The following is a 23,377-nucleotide window of genomic DNA, read 5'->3' on the forward strand; positions in this document are numbered from 1 at the left end:
TATGAGGGCTTTAAAATTTCTCAAAGAAGATGTCCCGATAGCCATGCTAGAAGGAAGGATGTACAAACCAGTCAACCAACAAACCATATCCCTCCTCAATCTGGGAATAAAGAAACAGTGCATCTGTTTCTCCAGGTAAACAGGTGTCTTAGACATGCAATACCTGTGATTGGGGGAATAGAGATGGGAAAATTGCAAGGTCTTTTATTAGAAATAATGAGATTTATATAATCAAATACTGTGCAATTTGAGTATTTTGAGTAAGCACCATTAGATTCACGTGAAGCGCAGCTGGGCACAAATGGTTTGATTTGTGAAATCTCTATGTGGATATTAATTCCAAGGGATGTGTTATTTATGCAGTCTATTAGAGTTGGGTATGAACCGCTAATTCATGGTTTGTGCCCATCCCTACAGGACAGGCCTCCGAGTCAAACTTCTGAGGCTAGTGAGGGATCTCCAAGTGTCTATTATGGCCAGCTGGGTCCCTGCTTGAGCCTCGGCTGAATCTTTGGTTAACAATCAACAATTTCCTTCTGTTATCAAAATATGTGTAATTAATCTAGTACTAGTAATAAAATAATGTATGTTTCATCATTCTGCTCCAAACCTACTTTGGTCTGAAAACTTTGGAGTATTTGCTGTGCAGGTAAGAGGCTTCAGACATAAACTTCTGAATGTGAACGTGGTAGGAACAGATGAAATCTTTAAATTTAAGGACCTAAAAGTTTGTAATAAATCTAGTTTAAGAATGATGCTTTTGTCCATGGGTACTCAGGCAGAAATCCGGTAGTAAATTGCAATTAGAATAGGATTAATGATTCAGTAAGGATTTGATAAGTCAATACTTATGTAAGTTTCATTGATTCAATAGGCCTACTCTAGTTGCATCTTACTACTGGATTTCAGCCACTTTCTTCAGTCTTTCCTTTGTAGCATACACAATCAAACCAGGAAGCCTCAGTTGTCTGTAGTCTCTCATCCATTTGTTGTAGGAAGCTTCTTTGATATCTAATCTTGTTCAGAAGTTTGCACATACAGTTTTCTTGTTGGGATGAAATGGGGAATTACAGTTAATTAGAAGCTTCCTGGTTTGATTGCTAATGCCACAAAGAACAAAGGTTGTGCATGTGCAGACAACAGGGTGGTTCATATCTTGCAATAACCTAAAAATAGCCAAGATTGTAAATGAGCATACTTAAGAACTGTTTATGATCTAGTGAAGTTTTGTTGAGCCAAGTGTATTAATGTTGAGATGGACTATTAGATCATTTGTATCTCTGCTAAATACCTTTTTTAATTTGATGATCCCTTCTTGCGTGTTCTCATCTGTGCTGATGTCAAACAAATTTCCTCCATCTCCTGGAACAATCATATATTCAATTTCTGCATTTTTCCCAGAGTCAGGGTCCACTGCTCTGATCCTTCCAATGGCTGAACCAACAAGAGAAGACTCGGGCACTTTTAAGTGGAAGATACCTGTGATAAATTGATGAGCAATTAATTATTCAGTGCTTAAAGAAGAAAATTTAACATGTTTTTATTATAATTAATATAGCACATTAAGGCAGTAGGTAATTTTTACATTAAGATCATTCTGTGTTTAATAGGGACGTGGTGAGTGAGTACTTTGAAATATTCAGAATTAATCAATATGTCTAGCTTTAGTATCCAAATTTTCAAACTAAGAATTCAAGTTCAGGTTTTTTTAAGTGAATTTTAAATTGACAGATTTACATTAAAGCGTTGTAGATATCTAGGTCTTCCTTCGTTGTTTTAACCTGAGCAGGTATGAAATGTCAAACATTACTAATAATAGAAATATATTGCCAGATAACGCTGCATGATTACCTCTCATTGATTGTTAATGGGTAGGAGCTAAAATTACATGTTAGCAAGTATCAAATACTGATATCATGAATGACTGGTATCAAATATAGAAATCAAACATTTGGTCATTTGATAGATTCAGAAATATTTGAAAAGTATATGTAGAATATTTGATGCAAAATTCCACCAGCTAATTTGTAGGAAAGCGTGTTTCAACACAGTATTTGATTAGCTGCCAAGAAACTAAGTCAAAATGCTTTGCACAGGATCATCTACATAAGAAGGAAATGGGAATTATGCTAAAGTGTTTCTAACTTAAAGCAAAATGAAGCAGAGTATAATATTAAAAATGTTGAAACATTGCCAGTTTGTTTAATGGGAACAGCCTTGCTTGTTCCTCTGTAGGGTCCTTACTGCTGGTCTGGATCTAAGCGTTTGATATGTCTAAAGTCCTAACACATGCCAAATGCTGGCTGCAGGTAGTATATCAGTTTGCTGCAAGTATTGTAGTAACAAGGAACAAAGGTAAGTTTGGACAAGACCAGTCTTACCATTATATGGTGTGAGGCAGTCACCACAGGTGATGGGATACGAGGAGTGGCAAATTGTGTTCTTTCACAGACACATACACACACACACACACACACAGAGAGAGAGAGAGAGAGAGAGACAGAGAGAGAGAGAGAGAGAGAGAGAGAGAGAGAGAGAGAACTGCTCCTCCTCTGCCTTTTGATTTCAACAAGTTGTACAGTGGTACTTCGACTTAAGAACTTAATCCGTACTGGAACGGTGTTCGCAAGTCAAAAAGTTTTTAGCTCGAGGCACCATTTCCCATAGGAATGCATTGAAAACCGATTAATGCGTTCTGGGGGAAGAAAAAAAATACCCCACAAAATTAAATAAATAAAAATAAAACACTGCAAGTCCCATGCTGGGACTGCAAAAAACAAACAAACAAACAAAACAAAAAAACCCAAAAATAAACATTGGAGGAAGTCCCACACTGGGACTGCCAAAAAAAAATCACCAAAAAACAAAACAACACAGAAACATACCCCCTCACCCCAAACCTACTCTCCAAACCCCACCTAGTTCAACATTTTTAAAAGAAAAAAAGCAGCACTTACCAGTCTGAAGCCTCCTGGGGGTCGCCTGCCACTGTGATTGCCGCTGCCCCTGTGAGGCTTGAGCCTGGCCGGGGTGCTTTGGCCACTCGCCCCCGGCCACAGCGGAGGCAGTGGTCACCCAGTGCCGGGAGGCTTGAGCTGGCCGAGTTTCGGCCGCTTGCCTCCCGGCTCACCTCCCACTTGCTCCGTGCCACCCTCCATGGGCCCATGGAGGCAAAATTAAAATGGCAGAGGGCGGCAAGGAGTGAGCGGGAGGCAAGCTGGGAGGGAAGCAGCTGAAGAAACCCAATCAGCTCAAGCCTCCTGGTGCTGGGTGACCGCTGCTTCCGATTGTGGCGGTGGGGGACCCCCTGGGAGGTTTCCCAGGGCTTCCCTGCTGCCATTGGAGGGCAGGGGTCCCCCACCCCTGTGATTGGTGCCTTTGGAGGTCTCTGGAGGCCTCCTGGGGGTCCAATTGTGGCGGGGGACCCCCAGAAGGTCTCTGATCACGACGGAGAAGCCCCGGGAGACCTCCTGGGGGTCCAATCGCAGTGGCAGGGGAGCAATTTTAAATTTCCCGCCCCTTTCCACTGCTACGATCGGACCCCCAGGAGGCCTCCAGAGACCTCTGAAGGCACCGATCACGGTGGCGGGAGACCCCCCAGGAGATCTCCGATGGTGGCGGGGAAGCCCTGGAAGACCTCCCCCAGGTCCCCTGCCACTGTTGGAGACCTCCTGGGGGTCCCTTTTCCTAATAGTTGGGGTGAAAGAGCAGCCTCTTTGCCACTAACGGTTTGAATGGAATGAAAAAAAGGCAGGGGAAATTTGAATTTCCTGCCCTTTTCCCCTGCCTTTTTCTTTTGGTTCATAGGGCGAGGTCTGTTCGCAAGTCGATACAAATTTCTGTGAACAGAGCCATTTGTAAGTCAAAATGTTCATCGTTAGGGACATTCGTAAGTCGAGGTTCCACTGTACTCGTAAGTCAAGGTTCCACTGTACTCTGCTTCACTTTCTGTAACACCAAACCATCATATCAGCTTGCCTCCCTGTTTGTTTGCTTGTCTTAGGGTGGGGCGGGTCTGATCTCATAAAGCATCAACGACATAGAATCTTCCCCATGCAAACCACTGGTTCCCTACAAAGATTAACTGGCTACTTTATGTGCCCAGCACCTTCTGAAGTTGGGGCTGAGAAGAAGCAGGCACGTGTACAGATTCTTCTTCATGGAAGTGAGCAGGAGAAGTGCTTTCTCACTCACTTGCTTGTTCGGTACATTGATGCTCCCTCCATCACTGCAGAGGGAATATCAAACAATTCAGGATCACCAGAGACTACCTTTTCTCCCTTTTGTAAGCTCTGCATTCCTGGGCAGGGATGTTTTCACCATTCCATACAGAGCAGCTGGAGAACTGACAACTGCTGGACGGCTGCAAAGCTTGAGGTGGGATGCATAATTTTGACAAAATGACCCCACTGATACAAGATGTTCCTATTCTACCAAGAAAGAAGAATGGCATTAACATTTTGTTAATCATTCTAAAAGAGCTATATTTTTCACATTCCATCAGAGCCAGAAGTCAAGGATTTTGTGCTGAACAGTCTTACTGGTGCCAACTGAAAGAGCTCCTCAAGGCAAAAGGAAAAAAAAGATATCCTAGTGAGTTTAGTTCTTTACATGGAGCTTTCCCTGAAGATGGTACAGAAGCTTCAGCAGGTTCAGAATGCGGCAGCCATGGTAATCTCTCTGGTTAAGAGATTCTATCACATTACCCCCATTCTGGCTCAGCTACACTGTCTTTCTGTTAGCTTCTGTACCAGATTTAAGGTGTTAATTACAACTTATGAAGCCATAAACAGTTTGGGATCTCTCTGCCTGCTGAAGTGCCTCTTCCTGAGACTATCTACCCTTCCAACCTGATCCTCTCAGGCCTCTCTATTGAGGGTGCCCACCTTGAGGGAAGTAAAGAAGGTCATCACTAAAAATCAGGCTTTTACAGCTGTGACATCCTCTTTATGGAACAAACTTCCATTAGAGATCAGACAGGCCCTCTTCCTACAGTCCTTTAGAAAATTATTGAAAGTTGAATTGTTCAGGGTGGATGCTTTTGTCATCTAATATCACCAAGGGATTTTGTGATCTTTGTTCACTTCTTGTAGTGCTCTACTTCCTCACTCTACCTCTTTCACCACTTCTTGCCTAAGCTTAACACAGGGGCCAGACAGAGAGCTGCTATCAGAGTACTGTTCATTCATTCATTCATTCATTCATTCATTCATTCCTTCATCCATTCCTTCATTCATTCATTCAATTTATATACTGTCCATCTGGCCGACAGCCACTCTGACTTTTCCCTATGGATTCGGCCCTTGTTGACTGGCTGTTGAGACCTTTTTGCTAGGCAGAAACATTTGGTGTTGCCTTTTAAGCTGCTTAGGTAGGCTTCTAGAATTATAAGACTCTGTCAATTTATCCGTGTTCATTTGCTGTCTACTGTGAAGGCAAATAGCAATCCTAGAATTCTCTCACCCATGATAGTGATGTCATACAGTGCTCTGCCTTTTTTGGTAGTGGTGATTCAGAATACCTGCCTCAGGGATTGTATCCATGAGGCTGATAATGATACCTCCTCATCTCTGATCTTCATGCTCAGAAAGAGCAGTCTAGACAGAGTTAGACCAGGTTTACTCTCACTACCTCCTGGTGGTAAGGACAGACCATTTTGTTTCCTTTAGGCTCTAAAGAGACCATGTATATTTTTATCATGCCTCGTTATTGATTCAGTTAGGCTAATGATCATAATGGTAACATAACAGTTAACTGTTGGACTGAAACAATATATCATATGTTGAAAGAAGAGATATAACAGACTGGAAATTAAATGCAAGTTTTTGTTCACACAAATATGAATGGAATTGCCTCAAGAATAATAGTGTTGCTTGTAGTGTATCACAATCACAGTATGGATGACATATGACTGGGAAATTGAAAGACAGAGATTTGGAACAATCAGCAACAACCTCAGGTTACCTCCATCTTTTGCTAAGGACAGCAATAACAGCTAATTGAACAAAGAGCTGCAGGAAATAATACATACTATAAGGCATGTAATTTCAGCCATCTTATACAATCACTTTCCATGACCATTGTGGTTGGAGAGTGGTGGTGGAATTCTTGCCTCAAATTGCACGTTAGAGCTATCAGTGACTGAAGCCTACTTCCCCTTCCCAAATATACCACTGTGATTTTTTTTCCCTTATGTGGTCACACTGGATGGCTCTTCCCTATTTATTTTACACAAATCCCAAAATCACTTTGAATCTTCTTGGATCCTGCTGCTTTCCTCTGGAAACAAAGCTAGCCATAATCAGTCTAAAAACTAGGATTTAGTTCAAATGAATGCACAGCCTACATAGAATGAGTGCACATAGCTTGTCTAAAACGTAGCAGTGAATATGATACATAGTCCAAAGAGGACCTAGATTTTTTAATACCACTGTTTAGTACCTAGAGCTATTTCAGTACCTCAAGCTATTTTCATATTCTCAAAATGCTTCACAGACTACCTTTTAACATGATTTCAGGGTAACTGCAAACTGTCCCCCATACTCTCTTTATGAGAACAGCAGGCATAGCTTCCCAGAACTGCTGCTTTTTTTGGTGCAATGATGTATATGCTGTTCCACAAATACATGTGACAGAAATAGCTCCATTATAAAACTTCCTGCCCCCTCTTTCTCCACCAATGCAACACTGAGATCCAATCATTGTTGCAGAGAAGCTGTTGAATCAGCAGGTCTAATTTGATGGATTACTTCCCCTGGCTTTTTGCACTGTGAGCTCACTAAGTGGTAAAAAGTTGCACCGAATTTTATTCTCCTCTTTTCTTTTCAAAGAAGTATGGCAAGACCTTTAGAAAAGATAAACTCCTTTAAAGAGGATCACATTATGATATAAATAACATATGTCAAGTCAGACCAACCTCAGCATTGTGGACACTTCAGCGAATGAGGTTAAGGGATGATGTTTTAAGTGGTGAATAGCATGATGTATGTGATACCTGCTTAAATGCCATCTTTGTGCCTTTGTCAAAGGGACAGACAACAATGCACACAGAAATAGTTTTTTATTGTCTATTGGATATTAGCAGATCTTGGAACTGAATCCCCCATCAACATGAACTGGTCAAGAACAAATCCTGCTAAACTAATTTGATCTCGTTTTTTTAATCAGGTTACCTCCCTGATAGAGGGAATGTTGTAGATGTGGTATATCTTGACTTCAGCAAAGCTTTTGACAAAGTGCACCATGATATCCTGATTAGCAAGCTAACTAGGTGTGGGCTGGATAGATCAAGTGTCAGATGGATACACAATTGGCTACAGAATCATACTCAGAGGGTGATGACTAATGAGCCCTAACTGGGAGGAGGTAACTAGTGGGGTACCCCATAGCTCAGTCCTGGGCCTGTGCTCTTCAATATTTTTATTAATGACCTGGATGAGGGAGTGCAAGGAATACTTATCAAATTTGCAGATGATAACAAATTGGGTGGAATAGCAAATATCCTAGAACACAGAAACAAAATTCAAATTGACCTTGCTAGGATGGAGCACTGGGCTGAATGCTACAGGGAAAAGTGCAAAGTACTGCACCTCTGAAAAAGAAACAAATTGCACAGTTACAAGATGGGGGATGCCTGGCTCAGCAAAACTACGAGTAAGAAGGATCTTGGAATTGTTGTAGATTACAAGCTAAATATGAGCCAACAATGTGATGTGGATACAAAAAAGGCAAATGCTATTTTAGGCTGCATTAACAGAAATATAGTTTTCAAATCCTGTGAGGTGCTAGTCTCCCTCTATTCAGCACTGGCTAGGCCTCACCTTGAGTACTGTGTCCAGTTCTGGACACCACACTTCAAGAAGCATGCTAACAAATTTGAACAAGTTCAGAGGATCAGGGGCTGGAAACAAATGAGAAAAGGCTGAAAGAATTGGGCCTGTTTAGCTTTGAGAAAAGAAGACAGAGAGGTGATATGATAGCACTTTTCAAATATGTGAAAGGCTGTCATACAGAGGAGGAGCAAGATCTGTTCTCGATCATCCCAGAGTGCAGGACATGCAACAATGGGCTCAAGTTAAAGGAAGCCAGATTTCGGTTGAATATCAGGAAAAAACCTATTAAAGCAGTATGACAGTGGAACCAGTTACCTTGGGAGTTGAGTGCTCCAACACTGGAGGCATTCAAGAAAAACTTAGACAATCACCTGGCAGATATGCTTTGATTATATTTCTGCATTGAGCAGGAGGTTGAACTTGATGGCCTTGCAGGCACCTTCCAACTTAACTTTTCTGCTATTCTCTTTTGTTTATGCTTTCGTACACTTGATAACTCTGCAGGCGGAACAAGCCAGCTTTTTGTCTGCAGAGGTGGGAAGAATATCAGAGTTAGACTTTCGTCACTTCTGCCTCACAAGGAACTGAAATTCCACTTTTCCTTATTGGCAAGCTGGCTTTCTGAGCCAAGTCAATTATATCTGGTCCAATTTTTGAACTCTATGCCTCAGATTCAAATTTTGCAACCTCTTTGTCTGATGAAAAGTTCTGAAGAACCTGAAAGCTCATCTTATTTGTAACTTTTTAGTGACTGAATAAAGCAATGTTACTGTAATTTCCACTGGCTACACCATAACAGTAATGTGTTGGCAACCAGTTACAGAACCTGCGGCTTTTCTGGATGGGGTAGCAGTAATAAGAATCTGGTGCTGATCCAAAGAACTGAATAACATAATAAGTTCCCTTTAAAAAGTAACATTCGGAGCCCTGTTTATCAGATTAAACATTGATAGATGTAGAGTCAATAGCCTTTTCCCCTCTCTGCAGACAAGAGGCTGGCAATGTCTTTAGGTGAGGAATATGGACTCCTGCACTGGCTTGGAAAAGAATGGCAAGCCCCATTACCAGCAAACTATGTATTAAATTAAGAGGTGCCCTGGGGTTTGAGTTTCTGTAAAGTCAACTGAAGCCAAATTATAACTAATATGTACATCTACTTGTTTTTTCTCATGATTTGTTAAGTCTAGTAGCCACATAATGTGTCCTGCCAACCTTCTCAAAAGTCTGCTCTCTCCCTTTCTCTAGTCCTGGGCAAGGAGCAGTTAGAAAACTGTTTATCAAGTCCAGGATGCATAACTGGCAAGTTGCTGTTTGTGTTAAACCCCAAGTCAAGCATATGGCTTCCAATTCTCCTTCATACATTTGAAGGATGTACCCTAAGCTTCACAGGTTAAGTTAGCATAAAACTGACTGGGACATTTCTTTATCCTTGTTTTCCATTACGAAGTGCGCAATTGACTAAAAGAGGTTTTCTTGTATTTACTCCTGATTCTAAGCTAAAGCCGTGAATTAGTTAAAGAAGTTCATTTGAAACAGATTAGGCTGCTGTGATATATTTCCAACAATTTGGGATCCTACTGTTTCCAGAAATTCAACAGCAATAAAAGCTGGGGTCATTTGGATTAATTCAAAACTCGGAAGGATTCTTCAGCTCCTGCCAAACTCAGATTTCTGATGATGTACTGTGTAATTATGCTGCCATCGTCCTCCAGTAATAGTACCTCAGTAGCATATGGAACATCTTAATGGATCTTATCTTGGCAGCATACTGTTAGGGGAAATAATGAAAATAAACAATGTTTGTTTTCCCCCAACTGAGGGTAAAATGTTAAATTCACTTTGCCTTTTTTTTAAAAAAAACCTAAGAATAGGAGTGAGAGATTGTATGAAAAGAACAAATGCACAAACTGCTGTCAGAATGTTTATTCAACTATTCCTCTTATTTTGTTTGTAGTTGAGTGGGCTCTGGATTTAATCATGCTTATTGAGCTACTGGAGTCCGTGGGACTTAAGTCAGTCATGACTAACTCATCTTACTGTTCTTGGTGGGTCTAGTATAATCACTAGGTTTGAACTCGGAATATTTTAGGATTTTAATATTTATCAGAATCTCTCTCAGAAATCAGGTACCAATTCCATCCACTCCTCTCAATCTATACTATTAAAACGGACCACGCAGAGGAAGGCCAAAAAGGCAACTATAAGGTACCATGCCTTTTTGGTGGTAGCCCCCAGACTCTGAAACAAGTTAACAAAAGAGATATGACAAGCTTTTCTCCTCCTAACATTTAGGAAATTAGTAAAGACATAATTGTTTAAAGCTGCCTTTAATAACTGACCCCCCTAGATGCTCTTAATTTTTCTGTACGAATTTTAGATTGTATAAGGTTATTTATATTTATTATTTAATTCATGATATGTATCACCATATTTTTGACAGTATGTTTGTTACGTGCAGTCTTGAGAGTTTTAAGTTTAAACCTGCAACACACCCAATCATGTGCTGTCAAGTAAATTCCCAAGTGTTTACATTAATGGGGCAGTCATGGTTAGCTCTCTGTCTCTCTTTGTGTTATCCATGTTGATCAGATATAAAGTCTACTGTGCAACAATCACAAATTAAAGTAGTGCCTAGAAAATGTGAACCACTGGTCATATCATAAGCAGCTCATTTGACTTTGCCACATATCTATCCTACCAGAATGGACCTTTCCTGTTAAATCTCCCCTCCCCCAATTTCTTCACAATTTGCTGGATATTTTCCCTGCTTGAGATGGATCTTCTGAATTTACCTAAAATGTTCTCAATGTGTTGTTGGAACTGCAAAGAGGTTGTGAGAAGTGGAAACAGAAGACCTCTTTTTGAGATGAGATCTCCCACAGCCTGCCTATGAGACCTTCATTTGAGACAGCCTCTTGTAAGGCTTCTAAAACCATACTTGTTTCCTTACAGCAGACACTTCAAACTGTTTGCTGTTTTTCATCTGGCCTTGTTCTAGGCTGCTAGGCAGAGCAAGAAAGCTGTGTTGCCTGCTCCAAAATGTCTCCTGGGTTCTCTTTCCCAAGCTGTCTAGCCTTATTATATGGGTATTGGTCTCCCTACTTCCATTCCACTATCATGCACAAATTGACACAAAGCAAGGGGAAGTCCCAGAAGCTGATCCTCCCCCCCCCATCAGTTAATTGTTTCTCACTCAAACACAAAGCGATTGTCAGGGCTGTTTTTTGACAAGTGTGCATGGTAGTGAGCACAAGAGGATATGCTGTAGACCATCTTGACAGTTGATATGGGTGTTGTCAACAATTCAGGCTGTCCTTTTCTGTGTAAAGTTTGGCAACTTTTTTCCTGTTGGCAATGCAGACACAATATTGTGCAGTAATATGGGGTCATTTCCTGGCTTTTCGAATCATGGACACAGAAGCACATTTATAAAACAGAGGTATTTTGAAGAATTGAATAAGATAATGTATGGACAATGAATTTTGGCATTTGATTCTGATACCATATTGTAACAACAATTGCATAATTGTGCATTGTCTGTATTTGAAACAGTGGCCACCTAGGTAAGAGAGAGTCAACTTGAGACCACTAGAAAGGGCAAGCTGAATCCAAATGTCACACACGCTTGGGTTACTTAAAGGAAATACATTGTAATTTACACATGCACAAATTGCCTTTTGCTTAGCTGACGTTATCCAAATGGCAACAGTGACTGGGGGAAAATGTCAAATTGTATTAAGTTTTGCTGTTTTATGTTCTGTCTTCCTCGTGGAACATAAAATGCTTGTGTGATCTGAATTCTCATAGAGTAGGATATGGTGAACAAAATTTATAATCTGACCTGTGCATGCAAACACTCATTAGGTGAGACACACCTAGGTTGATTCATGTAAAAAGCTATCATAATTATAACAGGAATTAACACTATTTGTTTTGGGTGAGAAAAATTGTGCATAGCTTCACCTCAGTTGTTGCTATGTTCATGTGAAGCTATAGAGTTGGAGAAAGGAGACAAATCATATTGTGAACACTTTTCACATGAGCCTGAAAATGGGGAAACAGAGGTTACAGCTTTCATGGACAGCCTTTATGGATTAAATAATCTTCCCTTTTCAGAACAGTTCCTTCACATGAGCAAAGCAACTGTGGAGAGGTGGGATGCTCTCTCTCTTCTAGCAGATAGTCAACAACTGAACAGGGCTATTTTATTACAATATCTCTATAAAATACGTTTGTCTTCTTCTTGCTCCATTCCCACTGGAGGTTGGAAGTCATCATAGCCATTTTGATTTCAGATGTGGCATGGTGTGGCATCCAAAACCAAGGGTCCGTGCAGATTTTACAGTACTACCATGAATCATATTTAATCCAGCTACTGTTGAAAAGGCTTCAGCAACTCCTATTAGTTAAAATAAAAGGTAGCAATATCTAATTATTTTAATTTATATTTAAAATAAGACCTTGCAGCTTTGTGAACCTATGTGTCGTCGTCATCGTCATCATCATCATCATCATCATCATACTACTACTACGACGACGACGACGACGACCACCACCACCACCACCACCACCACTAATACTAATAATACTAATAATACTAATACCAATAATAATAAATCTGTCAAGTCAATTTGGATTTACAGTGATCCTTTTCAGGGTTTTCCATGGACCAAATACTCAGAGGTAATTCACCATTCCCTTCTTTTTGGGGCGCCCTGGGACCGTGCAGCTTGCTCAAGGCCACATAGGCTGGCTCTGCTCTCAGGAGGCACAATGGGGAATCGAACTCCCAACTCTGTAACCACAATGCACCCAGCTCTGCAGCCAGATACCTAAACCAGTGAGCTATTCAGCCAGCCAGTTTTGAACATAATTACTGAATTGGTGCAGAAGAAGAAGGACCTTAAAATTTATTTATAACAATTTATTGCTGGCCAGTAGCTATAGTATACAAGGTTGGAGAGAAGTGGGGAATGAAGAATTGGATTGTCCTATTTTGTTTAAGTAGTGGACAGTGGCTTTTGCTTCTATATCCACTATACCTATGTATCTAAAGTTATTTCTACATATCTAAAGCGGTGATTTATACAGAAAACTATATTCCATATATATTGAACACCACAATAATTTCCCAAGAGTCTGAGTAAATCTGCTATCCGTTGGTCATGCAATACACCCGATGCATTTCTGAAGCATGTGCTGTAACTTCTTTCTAGGGAGATATTGTTACACACATTAATTTTGAATTGGATCAGTATCAGAATTTTATTAATGTATATATTTTGTTGAAGTGCCTACCTATCTCATGGAAGTTAAACAGTTATCAATGGAAATGGATTCTCTGTGACTTAATGATATCCAAATGATTGATACTGCAACACTGGAAGGATGAATGCCCACCTATAATTAACTGCAGCTCTTTATTTGGGGGTATTTTTTTGGCCTTTTGTATATTGTATTTTTACCCCCTTTTTGATGATTTAAGTGAATAAAAATGAATTCAACAATGGGGTATATCTCACCATCATGGTTATAATATTTAAGGAGTCCTAGCTTTTATTGTTCTCTTATCAGTGACAAGTAATAGCTGACATTCTTAATATGAAGATTTTGGTTTTTCCATACTTTTTATGAAAAGAAAATCCTTGGGAAGCTGATGTTACCATTCACTGCACATATGAAATCCACTCTATTGGGCTATTACCAAACTAAATGGTCTGAACCTTATATACTCATGCCCATCAGTAAAACATTGTATTCTATGGTGGTCTTACTTGCCTCAATGCTTACCTGGTGTGTTGGATCATAACTTCCATCATCTTCAAGAAGCATGGCTATTGGGAGTTGTAACCCAACACATCGGGAAACTATCAGGCTGACAACAGTGGTTCTACAAGAAGATTCATATAGAAAGTAAACCAATGTGCATCTTACTAAATTGTGCAAGAGTAAGGTTTTAGGGGATGAAAATCCCAGATTTCTGAAAATCTCTGAAAGGTGTATATCTTTTTGATAATCTCATAAATTAATCAGTTCTCCATCCGTTCTCCTTTTATACAAACAATTTCAAACCACTCTCACCTACCTCTCAATATCAGGAAAAACTATAAACTTTTATTGACTCGGGAATGTTTTTTGCTAAAACTATTATTTCTTGAATTGCTGACTACATTTGATTTTTGAAAAAAGAAGTGAATTATGGGAGCAGCAGCCTTTCACTCTAAGAAAATGCTTTTCCCCACCTAAGAGGATAGCCTCTGGTTTACTATAACTAGAATGAAAACAATATGAAATGTATTTCTGTGGCAACTGTGTTCTACTTCATGATTTTTATCTCTCAGCAGTATGTTTATTTTGAATTAAATTTAAGTAGTGGGTGTCTTCTTGAATCAGACTATCCCATGGGTATTCATTGCTTTGTGCACAATATATTATGTGTCTAAATTACTTTTGAATTTTCTCTTTCATTGCCATGAAGAAGATGATGAACAAGCCAAGGAACAAACACACCGCAGAATATGAATTAACCACTTCACTTAATTTGTTTGATTCAATAATGTATAACTTATCTCAGCTAATTATACAGTTTATCTGTTTTAATTTTGTAAGTAAATTCTTATCCTCCTGAAGAACATGGATTAAAACAGCTGGAAATCAGTTACAACAACTATAGCATATATTTTATCCCAGTGGTAAGCTATTTTTTTCTGGATGCACTTCCCTTCTGTTTCCTGTCTCTTAATTTCTGTCACAATTCATGTTAAAGTGACATAAATCTTGTACAGTAAGTGAATTGCCACATGTTAAGATGTTAACACCAGTGTTTGTTGTTACACATTGATTCTTCTTAACTTGTGGTGATTTACCAACAAAATTTAGACTGTGTAAACCAGTCTAACAACTCAACAGTATTTTGGCTATAATGTTTGAAAGGGGGAATAATATACTAGTGAAGAATACTTGATCCATCTTCATTCTCGTAGATTTTGGCTCCCTCTGTAAGACACCTCAACCAGGATTTTTTTTAATACCTCACCAGCATCCAGTTGAGAATGAAAGAAGGAAGACTGCTTTTCTTCACCAGGTTTTCCATAACCTTGGCAACTTTGGAGCATTATTGTTAAAAAAGAAGAAAAGAAAAAGGAAGCAAATATTGCTTGTGATGTTTCTAATCCATAAAAGCCCAAGCATCAAAATAGCTACCACCATCATTTTGAATTAAAATGTGCTATGACTTTGTGCAAATTTGCTTAATTTCTGAAAAACATGATTCTAAATGTTGTTCATCTCTCTTGTCAAGAGTACCATCATATCTCTCACCTTCTTGTGTGGACAAAAGGATGATTCTATAGTTGCTTGTTCCTGTGTGCAAGGATAGAATAAGCAATTATTTATATATGAGTACCAGGTAGATGTTTTTGCAGAGTCAGCCCTAGTATTGGGCAAAGTGAGATGACTAAGGCAGAAGGAGTAGCAATATTCTGGCTATATTCTTCCTAGACTTGTAGGCTGTTTCTCTGCTGGAGTGCATTTTGTCTCCTCCTCCTCCCATGTCCTTCTGCATCATGAGGACATTATTCCATCTCCAGAGATGGAGTAAGATTCAAGGGACAGCCTGTGTTTTTTGTACAGGGAATGGAGAGGAGTGTCATATTGTCTTTTGCTTCAAATATCAATAAGTTTTAGGGTGGTCTTGTCACTTAAATATTTCTCTTGCCAAATCAGGAAGCCAGCATGGATATTTACCTTACTTACATATCACTAGGGATAGAAATCTTCAGTTGTTTCATTGATGTAAGTAGGGACATAGTTTCGCTTGACAGGATGAAATTATGAGTGTTTATGCCCCCCTTTCTTAACTGTAGATCTCTTTTTCCACATAAAACCTTCTGTTTTCATAGAAAACTTTGCATTTTGTGCAACACATGTGTTAAGTGCAGAGTACAAGAAGAGTGCTGTTGTTAATTTAGAAAGTGTTTTGTCATTACATTTTAGCGTGGGAGTGAAAAATCCCACATTAGCTGATAAAAGGTCTCAATGGCTGAAACCCTGTTGTGAAGCATAGCAACTTTCAACTAGAGTAATCAACTTGAATCAATGGAATTTATGAAGGAGTTGACTCCGCAAATTCCAATGGATTCAATGGGCTTATTTTAATTGCATTTTACTATGCTAAGCAACTGGATTTTAGCTGATGCATCGAGATACTCTTTTTCTTGAGGAGAAAATTTGCAAGTATCCATTAGGTCCTTATGCACTGCTCAGATATCCTACACTGCCTTGAAGTAGATTAGTGAATCTGTGACACCTATTTTAGTACCTGTTTTGATAGTGACCCTGCATCTGCTCATTCTTGTAGCATCACCATTTTAGACAATGTCAGATTAACTGTGATGCTTGATTGCACACAGCTATTTTGCAATATAACAAAAGAGGTTTTTTTTAAAAAATTATAATGACTACCCATTAGTTAGTTTATTTCTCTGAAGGACCTAGGTTCAATCTTTTATTGCTAAAAGGAATGCAGGTAGTATGGGTTGGAAGGGCCTCTTTGTGGCCACATGATTAGTTCTAGGTTAGACTGTGTTGTTCAGTATAAGGCAGCTGCTTATTCAACAATTTATAGCTTTCCTTTCCTCAAATGGGAAAAAAAGCTTGACAAGATAGGTTCATTGTTTGCAAATATACAGCATCTTTCACTTCAAAGAAATGACAGTCATTTAGAATGACAGCTTTGTACGAAGAGTTGTCAAAATATACATGACAATCCTTTCCAGAAACAGTATCTTTGTGATGGAAACTTTGAAAGCTGTTTGCTTTCATACAAATCCTTCTGGCAAAGATGCTTTAGTTTCCCCAAATATGTGTCAGATGTGCAACACGAGATCAAACAATTTAATCACAAATAAATAATAATCAGGTTACTTTCTCTTCTTGTCCTCGCTTTATAAAGCAACATGGTTTAGCATCACTTTTGTAGCCAAAATCCTATTGGTGTTCCAACGAGGTTAGCATAGTAGATTGTGGCTAATTGCTGCAGAGTGATTAGGTGTCATTGTGCATCTTGGCCATGCACCCAACCAATTTAGATCCCAACATTTCATCAATTAACAGCAAATAACTATGCCAAGTTATACAAACCCAGATTCACCAGTAAAATTCTTCTATATCAGTGGTTCCAAACAGAGATGGGCACAAACTGCAGTTCCATGGGTGCAGCACACTTCTGCCTCCTCTGTGTGCTCACCCATTCTCTGGGTCCTCTAGTGGCTGTCCACTCAAAAGCAGCACTGCAACCTTCCCTGCCCCACCTGCTTGTCTGAGTGGGCATTCGCCAGAGGAGGGAAGTTCACTTTGTGATGCATGACTGGGCAGTCTCACTGAGGAGGCAGGGAGGGAAACACACATCACCCAGGGAATAGGCAGATATGCAGAGGAGGCAGGAGAGGGAAGTGTGCTGCACCCATGAAACACCAGTGCAGGCACAGTGCCAAACCAACAAACTGTAGTTTGTGCCATCTCTAGTTCCAAACTTTCAGTAACCCAGGTGTTCTTGGTCTGCAACTCCCAGAAATCCTGGGCAGCGCAGCTGGTGGTGAAGGTTTCTGAGAATTGCAGTCCAAGAATTGCAATCCAAGTGGTTCCCAACCTGGGTTACCCAAGGTTGGGAACCACTGTTCTATATGACAGTATGCATGCATATGTCCAAACTACCTCAGATTGCTACAGATTTTACAGCTAAGTACAACCCACAGTTACTAATTTTTTCTCCAAGATTGCCATCAGTAACAACTCTATAATAAAAGAATTTCTAATGGAATTCACGAATGTGTTATTCATATCCTTATGAAATATATTACACAAAGGACAATGGAATTCCATTGATCATTTACTTCTCTTATAATCTAGGCTGTCTGGGAAATTTTGTTTTTCATTCATAACTACTATTCATTCTTCGGCAGATGAACAGCTCAATGGAAAGTCTTGTCCCACTATAAAAACTTCTCAACATGTTGCATTTCACTTGGCAGAATTGTTTCAACATAGTTGCATTTTGCCCTCAAATGCATAAATTACCAGTTTTGAATGGAATTTTTGAAGTTTGATCTGGTGAAATTTTACTTGTTTCATCTGGGTGATTGAACTGATCAACCAAAGACTGTCATCAATATAAAAGCAAAGCGTGCTGCTTATATATCGCCCCACAGCGCTTCAAGCACTCTCTGGGCGGTTTACAATTTAATTATGCAGGCTACACATTGCCCCCCCCCCCAGCAAGCTGGGTACTCGTTTTACTGACCTCGGAAGGACAGAAGGCTGAGTCAACCTTGAGCCGGCTACCTGGGATTTGAACCCCAGGTCGTGAGCACAGTTTTAGCTGCAGTACAGCGGTTTAACCACTGCGCCACGAGGCTCTTCATATATAAAGGAGAATTAAGATAAGCAATGTTTATTGGAAGGATTTTAAATGGCATTTCTAGGTACAGGTGGTGATGTTTCTTTATTCCCATTCTTTATAAACCAGCATCTTAGCACAGGCATGTTTCTTTATTCCCATTCTTTATAAACCAGCATCTTAGCACAGGCATGTCTGTATGTGTGACTGAAGTAGGCATTTCATATTGACAAATCTTATATTTCATTTTATTTTATAAAAAATAAAGCCTGATGTACATTTTAGGCTTGATGTGACTACCTTTTTGTTTCTGCTTGGAATTCTATAAGCAAAGGACATAAACTTGTGCATCATTTGAAAAAAAAAATATAAACATAGCACATAACAAAAGAGATGTACAAATTGTGCTCTCTCCTACTGGGATGATTTGGGAGTTATTACCATTTTCCCCCTATATGGAGCCTCTTCCAGGAATGTTTTACCATTTATATTAGATTAGGCATCCTTCAGTCTCGAGAGACGAAGGTAACATGCACTGAATAGAGGACGGAACAGTGTCTAGTGTGGATGAGAAGGCCAATTCGAGAGTGAATCCCTTCCACACTGAAGACAAATGCAATCTGTCCCCTGTCCAGCTCCCTGATTTGGCTGGTTTCGGGACTGCCTCTTTGCCTTGGCCTGCTGGACAAGTCGCTTCAAAATGGGAGAGGTCATGATGCACCACCTGCCTCCAGGCTGAACGCTCAGATGTCAAGGTTTCACATCTGTTGATGTCGATCCCTAAGGCCTTCAGATCCCACTTGCAGATATCTGTATATCGCAGCTGTGGTCTCCCTCTGGGGTGATTTCCCTTAACTAATTCTCCATACAGGAGATCTAAATTTCAGCTCATTCTAGGACTACTCTATTTGGAACTTTGTCCTGCCAGGTGATACCAAAAATGTGTCAGAGACAATGCATGTGGAATATGTTCAGCTTCCTCTCCTGCTGTGCACAAAGGGTCCAGGACTCACTGCAGTACAGCAGGCTCTATAGACCTGGATCTTGGTATATGCCATCAACTTCTTATTAAGTCATACTCTCTTTGTGAATCTAGAGAACATGGTAGCTGCTTTACCAATGCGTCTACCATGAAGTCTCTGTATTCTAACTCTAATGACATGTTCCACAAAAGCTTAAATTAAAATATAGCAGTCTTTAGAGTGCCACAGTGTCTTGTTTGCCTTTCGTTTTGTGTTTCTTGTTGAAATGCTTGCAAAGACTAACTTGGCTATAACTTCACAGAGTTATAGCTGGCTACTTTCAAGAAAAGTCATAACTATCACCTTTTCTGTTAAAAGGGATTTCCTGTTCTTGCTCTCCCTGTTTCATCTCCACCTGCATCTAGAATGATCTCTGCTATAAAATTCATTGTAAGCTTGCTTTGCTGTGGTCAGATTAGGGCAAGAACCCAGTTAAACATCTAGGAATTCTATATCCATAGAAGAGTACTGGTATACTGGAGGAGCCTCATGTCACAGTGGTTAAACTGCTGTAATGCAGCCAAAACTGTGCTCATGACCCAGGGTTCAATCCCAGGTAGTCGGTTGACTCAGCCTTCTGTCCTTCCAAGGTTGGTAAAATGAGTACTTAGCTTGCTGGAGAGGCACTGTGTAGCCTGCATAATTAACTTGTAAAGCACTCAGAGAGTGCTTTAAGCACTATGGGGTGGTATATAAGCAGCACAATTTTGCTTTATCCTCAAGAGGCCTTGGTACCCAGAAGACACACACCTAGCTTTCTTTTGTATGAGTCAGTATTTGCAGTAGGCACTGAACACCACAAATCCCAATAACTGTTATATCATACAAATGACATGATTCATCCTTAAGCAATGCTTCAATGTGATTTTATGAGGCCCAAGAGTATCAAGCCTCCAAATTAATAAATTTCTCAAGTACTTTAAAGCCAACATGTGGTCTTCTAGAATTTGTCATTTACTTTCTATGAAATTAATTTGACTTTACTCAGGATAATTGGTTCATTTCAAAATCTAACAGGGTTGAAGAACTCAGCTAATTAACACTCCCCCTCCCTTCTGGAATGGATGGCAACACTCTGAGATAAACAGACAGGATATTTCAGGTAGACATTAAGCCATGAGCACATGAAACAGCAGCGACCAAAGACATTCCCACAGGGGAGGAGCCTTGACATAAGGTCACATACATAGGTCATTAAAAAACCTCTCAGTTTTTTGGGGGGGAGAAGAGGGCTGTATCACAAAAATTATTCCTCATAACAACACATGTCAGTTCACTTTCTGAGTCAGATAATTTTTATGGACAGTTACCAGGTGCTGTCATTAGCAGTGGAAAAAGACTTCCTGTTCTCAAAAGTCTCATTATGTTCAGCCATCTTGACACAGTGAAATAACTTCTCCAGAATTCTCCAAACCCCTCCGGAGGGCTCAGCTTTGTCATGAAATCATGACTCTAAATAGTCCTTTTCACTGTGTTTGAACTTTCCACAGTTTTCACAACATTTAATCTATGCAAACCTCCTCTTTCTACACAAAAACATTAGACTTTTTCCTTGTGTGAAGTTGAGCACTTATGAACAACAAGAACAAGAAGACAGGCTGGCGGATCAGAGACACAAACAAACCATGCCAATATCTCTTCGATCTCATTCAACAAAGGCAAAAGTTGTCACAATTTCAAAGAAATGTGCAAAAGCCCATTCAGAAATGCCCAACATTTCTCCAAGATTTCCACCTCCCAAAAAAAGCTTGCTGCTTTGTGGCAGTTTCCATTGAGGAGAATGTTTTGCACAAGTCAGCATTTAAATTCTTACTTGTCATATGAATGTTTGAAAATAGATCTCTTTGATTTATTCATGACTGCAAAGTCTTTCGAGAGTAGTTGTAGGATGAGAAAATAACTATTCTGTTTTGGGTGGATTGGGTGAATGTGCACATTTCAGCATTTGATATTCTGTCTGTGAAATCTGCCTGTTCCATGCTTCCCTCCTCCCTTCTCTCTCTCTCTCTGCCTGAGTTTCTTCTTCCCCTTTGTGTTTGAGGAAGTGACTCACCAATTGGTTATCTTATCCTCCTCCATCTGAATCCTCTGTAGGGTGCAGCACCTCTACACCTAAAGCTGCTATATCTTTGTAATTTGTTATTTTGTGCCTGTTGCCAGAAATGTTTTGAAGCTTGAGGAGGAAGCCCCATCTGTAGGAGATTCCTGCTGTCAGGATTCCACATGGCCTCTGATTGTTTCACCAACCAAAAAGCTCATGCTACGTGCCCCTCAGCTGCCACCAGTTGATTTCATCAACAATACCTATTATGAATGATAGATGACCATATGTCCTGACAGAACAAGCAATATTGTTAACTCTTAAACAAACATTCTTATTTTTCCACTCTCAACCACCATTCTCCCGCCCAAACTCCAAAGCTACACCAGACCCTTCAACTCTCCCTCAAACTCCCTATCTCTAAAACCCTATCAATGTCTATCTAAGCTCCTCCTGCTGCTGCTGAATCTCTTATACCTTGTGACTCTGCCCCTCCAGCACTCTCACTGATCTATGCAAACAGCATATGAATATTCATGACCTGCCTTGCAGACCTGGTCTATAAATGTTTCAAGACTTCTGTCTACAGAGAATCTCAGGACACAGATGTAATGACAAGGAATGGAATCTATGGATGGAAAGAACACTAAATTCCTTGTTGTCACTGATTTAGGCATGAGACATATTAATGAGGAATTTCAGCATGTGGTGAGATTCCTTTCCTCCAAGTGAGGACAACAAATATACATTCATTTTTTTCTGTCAAAATATCTTCAATTTGCATGAAATATTTCTAGTGCCCCTTGAAAAGCAAAGCCATGAGTGCTGTAAGGAGCGGCCAACCATAAAGACTGGCCACTGAAGGACCGGCCAACTGTTAGATGCAAACAACCCATCTAGCACTTCGAATTCTTAAATAAAGCAACAGTCATTTGAGCTTGCAGCAATTTGCACAGCATGGGCAATTGTGCAAATCACCACAAAAACAGACAATGTTTGCACAGGACAGTGCTGTAGTTGATGGGAGATATCTATCAACAGCCTGAGGACATCAATTGCTACCCTTGCTGGTGAGGAAAAAATATGTCCTTCTCTGCAAGTACAAGAGAAGCAAAGATTCACATCCCTACTCGTAACTCTTAACATGGATGAATTTCAGTTCTGCCTCGGTTATTACTGCAGCATACAAGACACCAGTCTTCCGGGTGACATGGCAAATGTTTTGCTACTACCCATTGGTGTGTCTTCTTTGATTAATCACCCCACAATTCAGTTAAGCATTCTGTTACATGATTGCCATAGGGCATGTTAATTTTCCGTTTAATAATGTTACTGTGACAAACCCAGACCTACTGGGATCTGCCACACGTTAACTAAGCTGCCACCAACCATTCCCTATAAGAAGTCACACAGACCAGGGATGGATTTTCAAACAATAAAAAGAATGAGGTTTATTTAAATACACACACAGGGAAAATAAAATAATCAGGTGTATAAGATAAAGTAACGTGGCTTATTCTCATTCATACATGCATACAGTTTGGTTCACACAGAACCCTTAACTTGAAGCACAGACCCTGAACCTATCAGTTCTGGCTGACCAACAGACACCTGAACCTATCAGGTTGGTACTCTGACACACAGTAGTACCCTGTCTGACACACAGACTCCCACACCAGCTTCTTCTTCCCAGCTGCTGCTTCGTCACATCCCAGCGTCTCCTCTTCACCACACAGGCTTCACCTATATATACAGTACAGCCCCTCCTCCTGATGTCCCGCCTTCCACTCCCCATAGGATGGAACTTTCCCTCCAAACCCATGACAGACAGGTAACATCAGTGCTGTATGTAACACCTCCCCTCTTTATAAGTTGTTTTGTAGGGGGAAAGCTAAGGTGCTTTTTCCCAAAAAACAACCTGGATAAAACACACAAAACAGTTATACATACCATATCATACTTACCTATACTTACATTCTAAGTTAACCATAGCAATTAGGCATTTAACCATTTACCATATACATTACATCAATTTACCTTTATTCTTACAAACCAAATTCAAAAAAACAGGTACATTTAACCTTTG

General features: G+C 39.9%; 1 protein-coding gene across 3 annotated transcripts in view; it reads right to left on the reverse strand.

The window, feature by feature from the left end:
- The window catches only part of CDH12 (cadherin 12), an 875,078-nt gene that overhangs the window by 58,946 nt on the left and 792,755 nt on the right, over positions 1-23,377 (reverse strand). For all 3 annotated transcript variants that reach the window (XR_012086709.2, XM_078391722.1, XM_078391723.1), the window contains exon 9: positions 1,292-1,479. Coding sequence is in view for 2 of the 3 variants with exons in the window: in XM_078391722.1 (XP_078247848.1) it covers positions 1,292-1,479 (188 nt within the window). In the remaining variant the exon portion in view is untranslated. The remainder of the gene's footprint in view (positions 1-1,291; positions 1,480-23,377) is intronic.

Source organism: Pogona vitticeps, chromosome 4, assembly GCF_051106095.1.
Source record: "Pogona vitticeps strain Pit_001003342236 chromosome 4, PviZW2.1, whole genome shotgun sequence".
In the NCBI taxonomy this organism is placed as follows: Eukaryota; Metazoa; Chordata; class Lepidosauria; order Squamata; family Agamidae; genus Pogona; species Pogona vitticeps.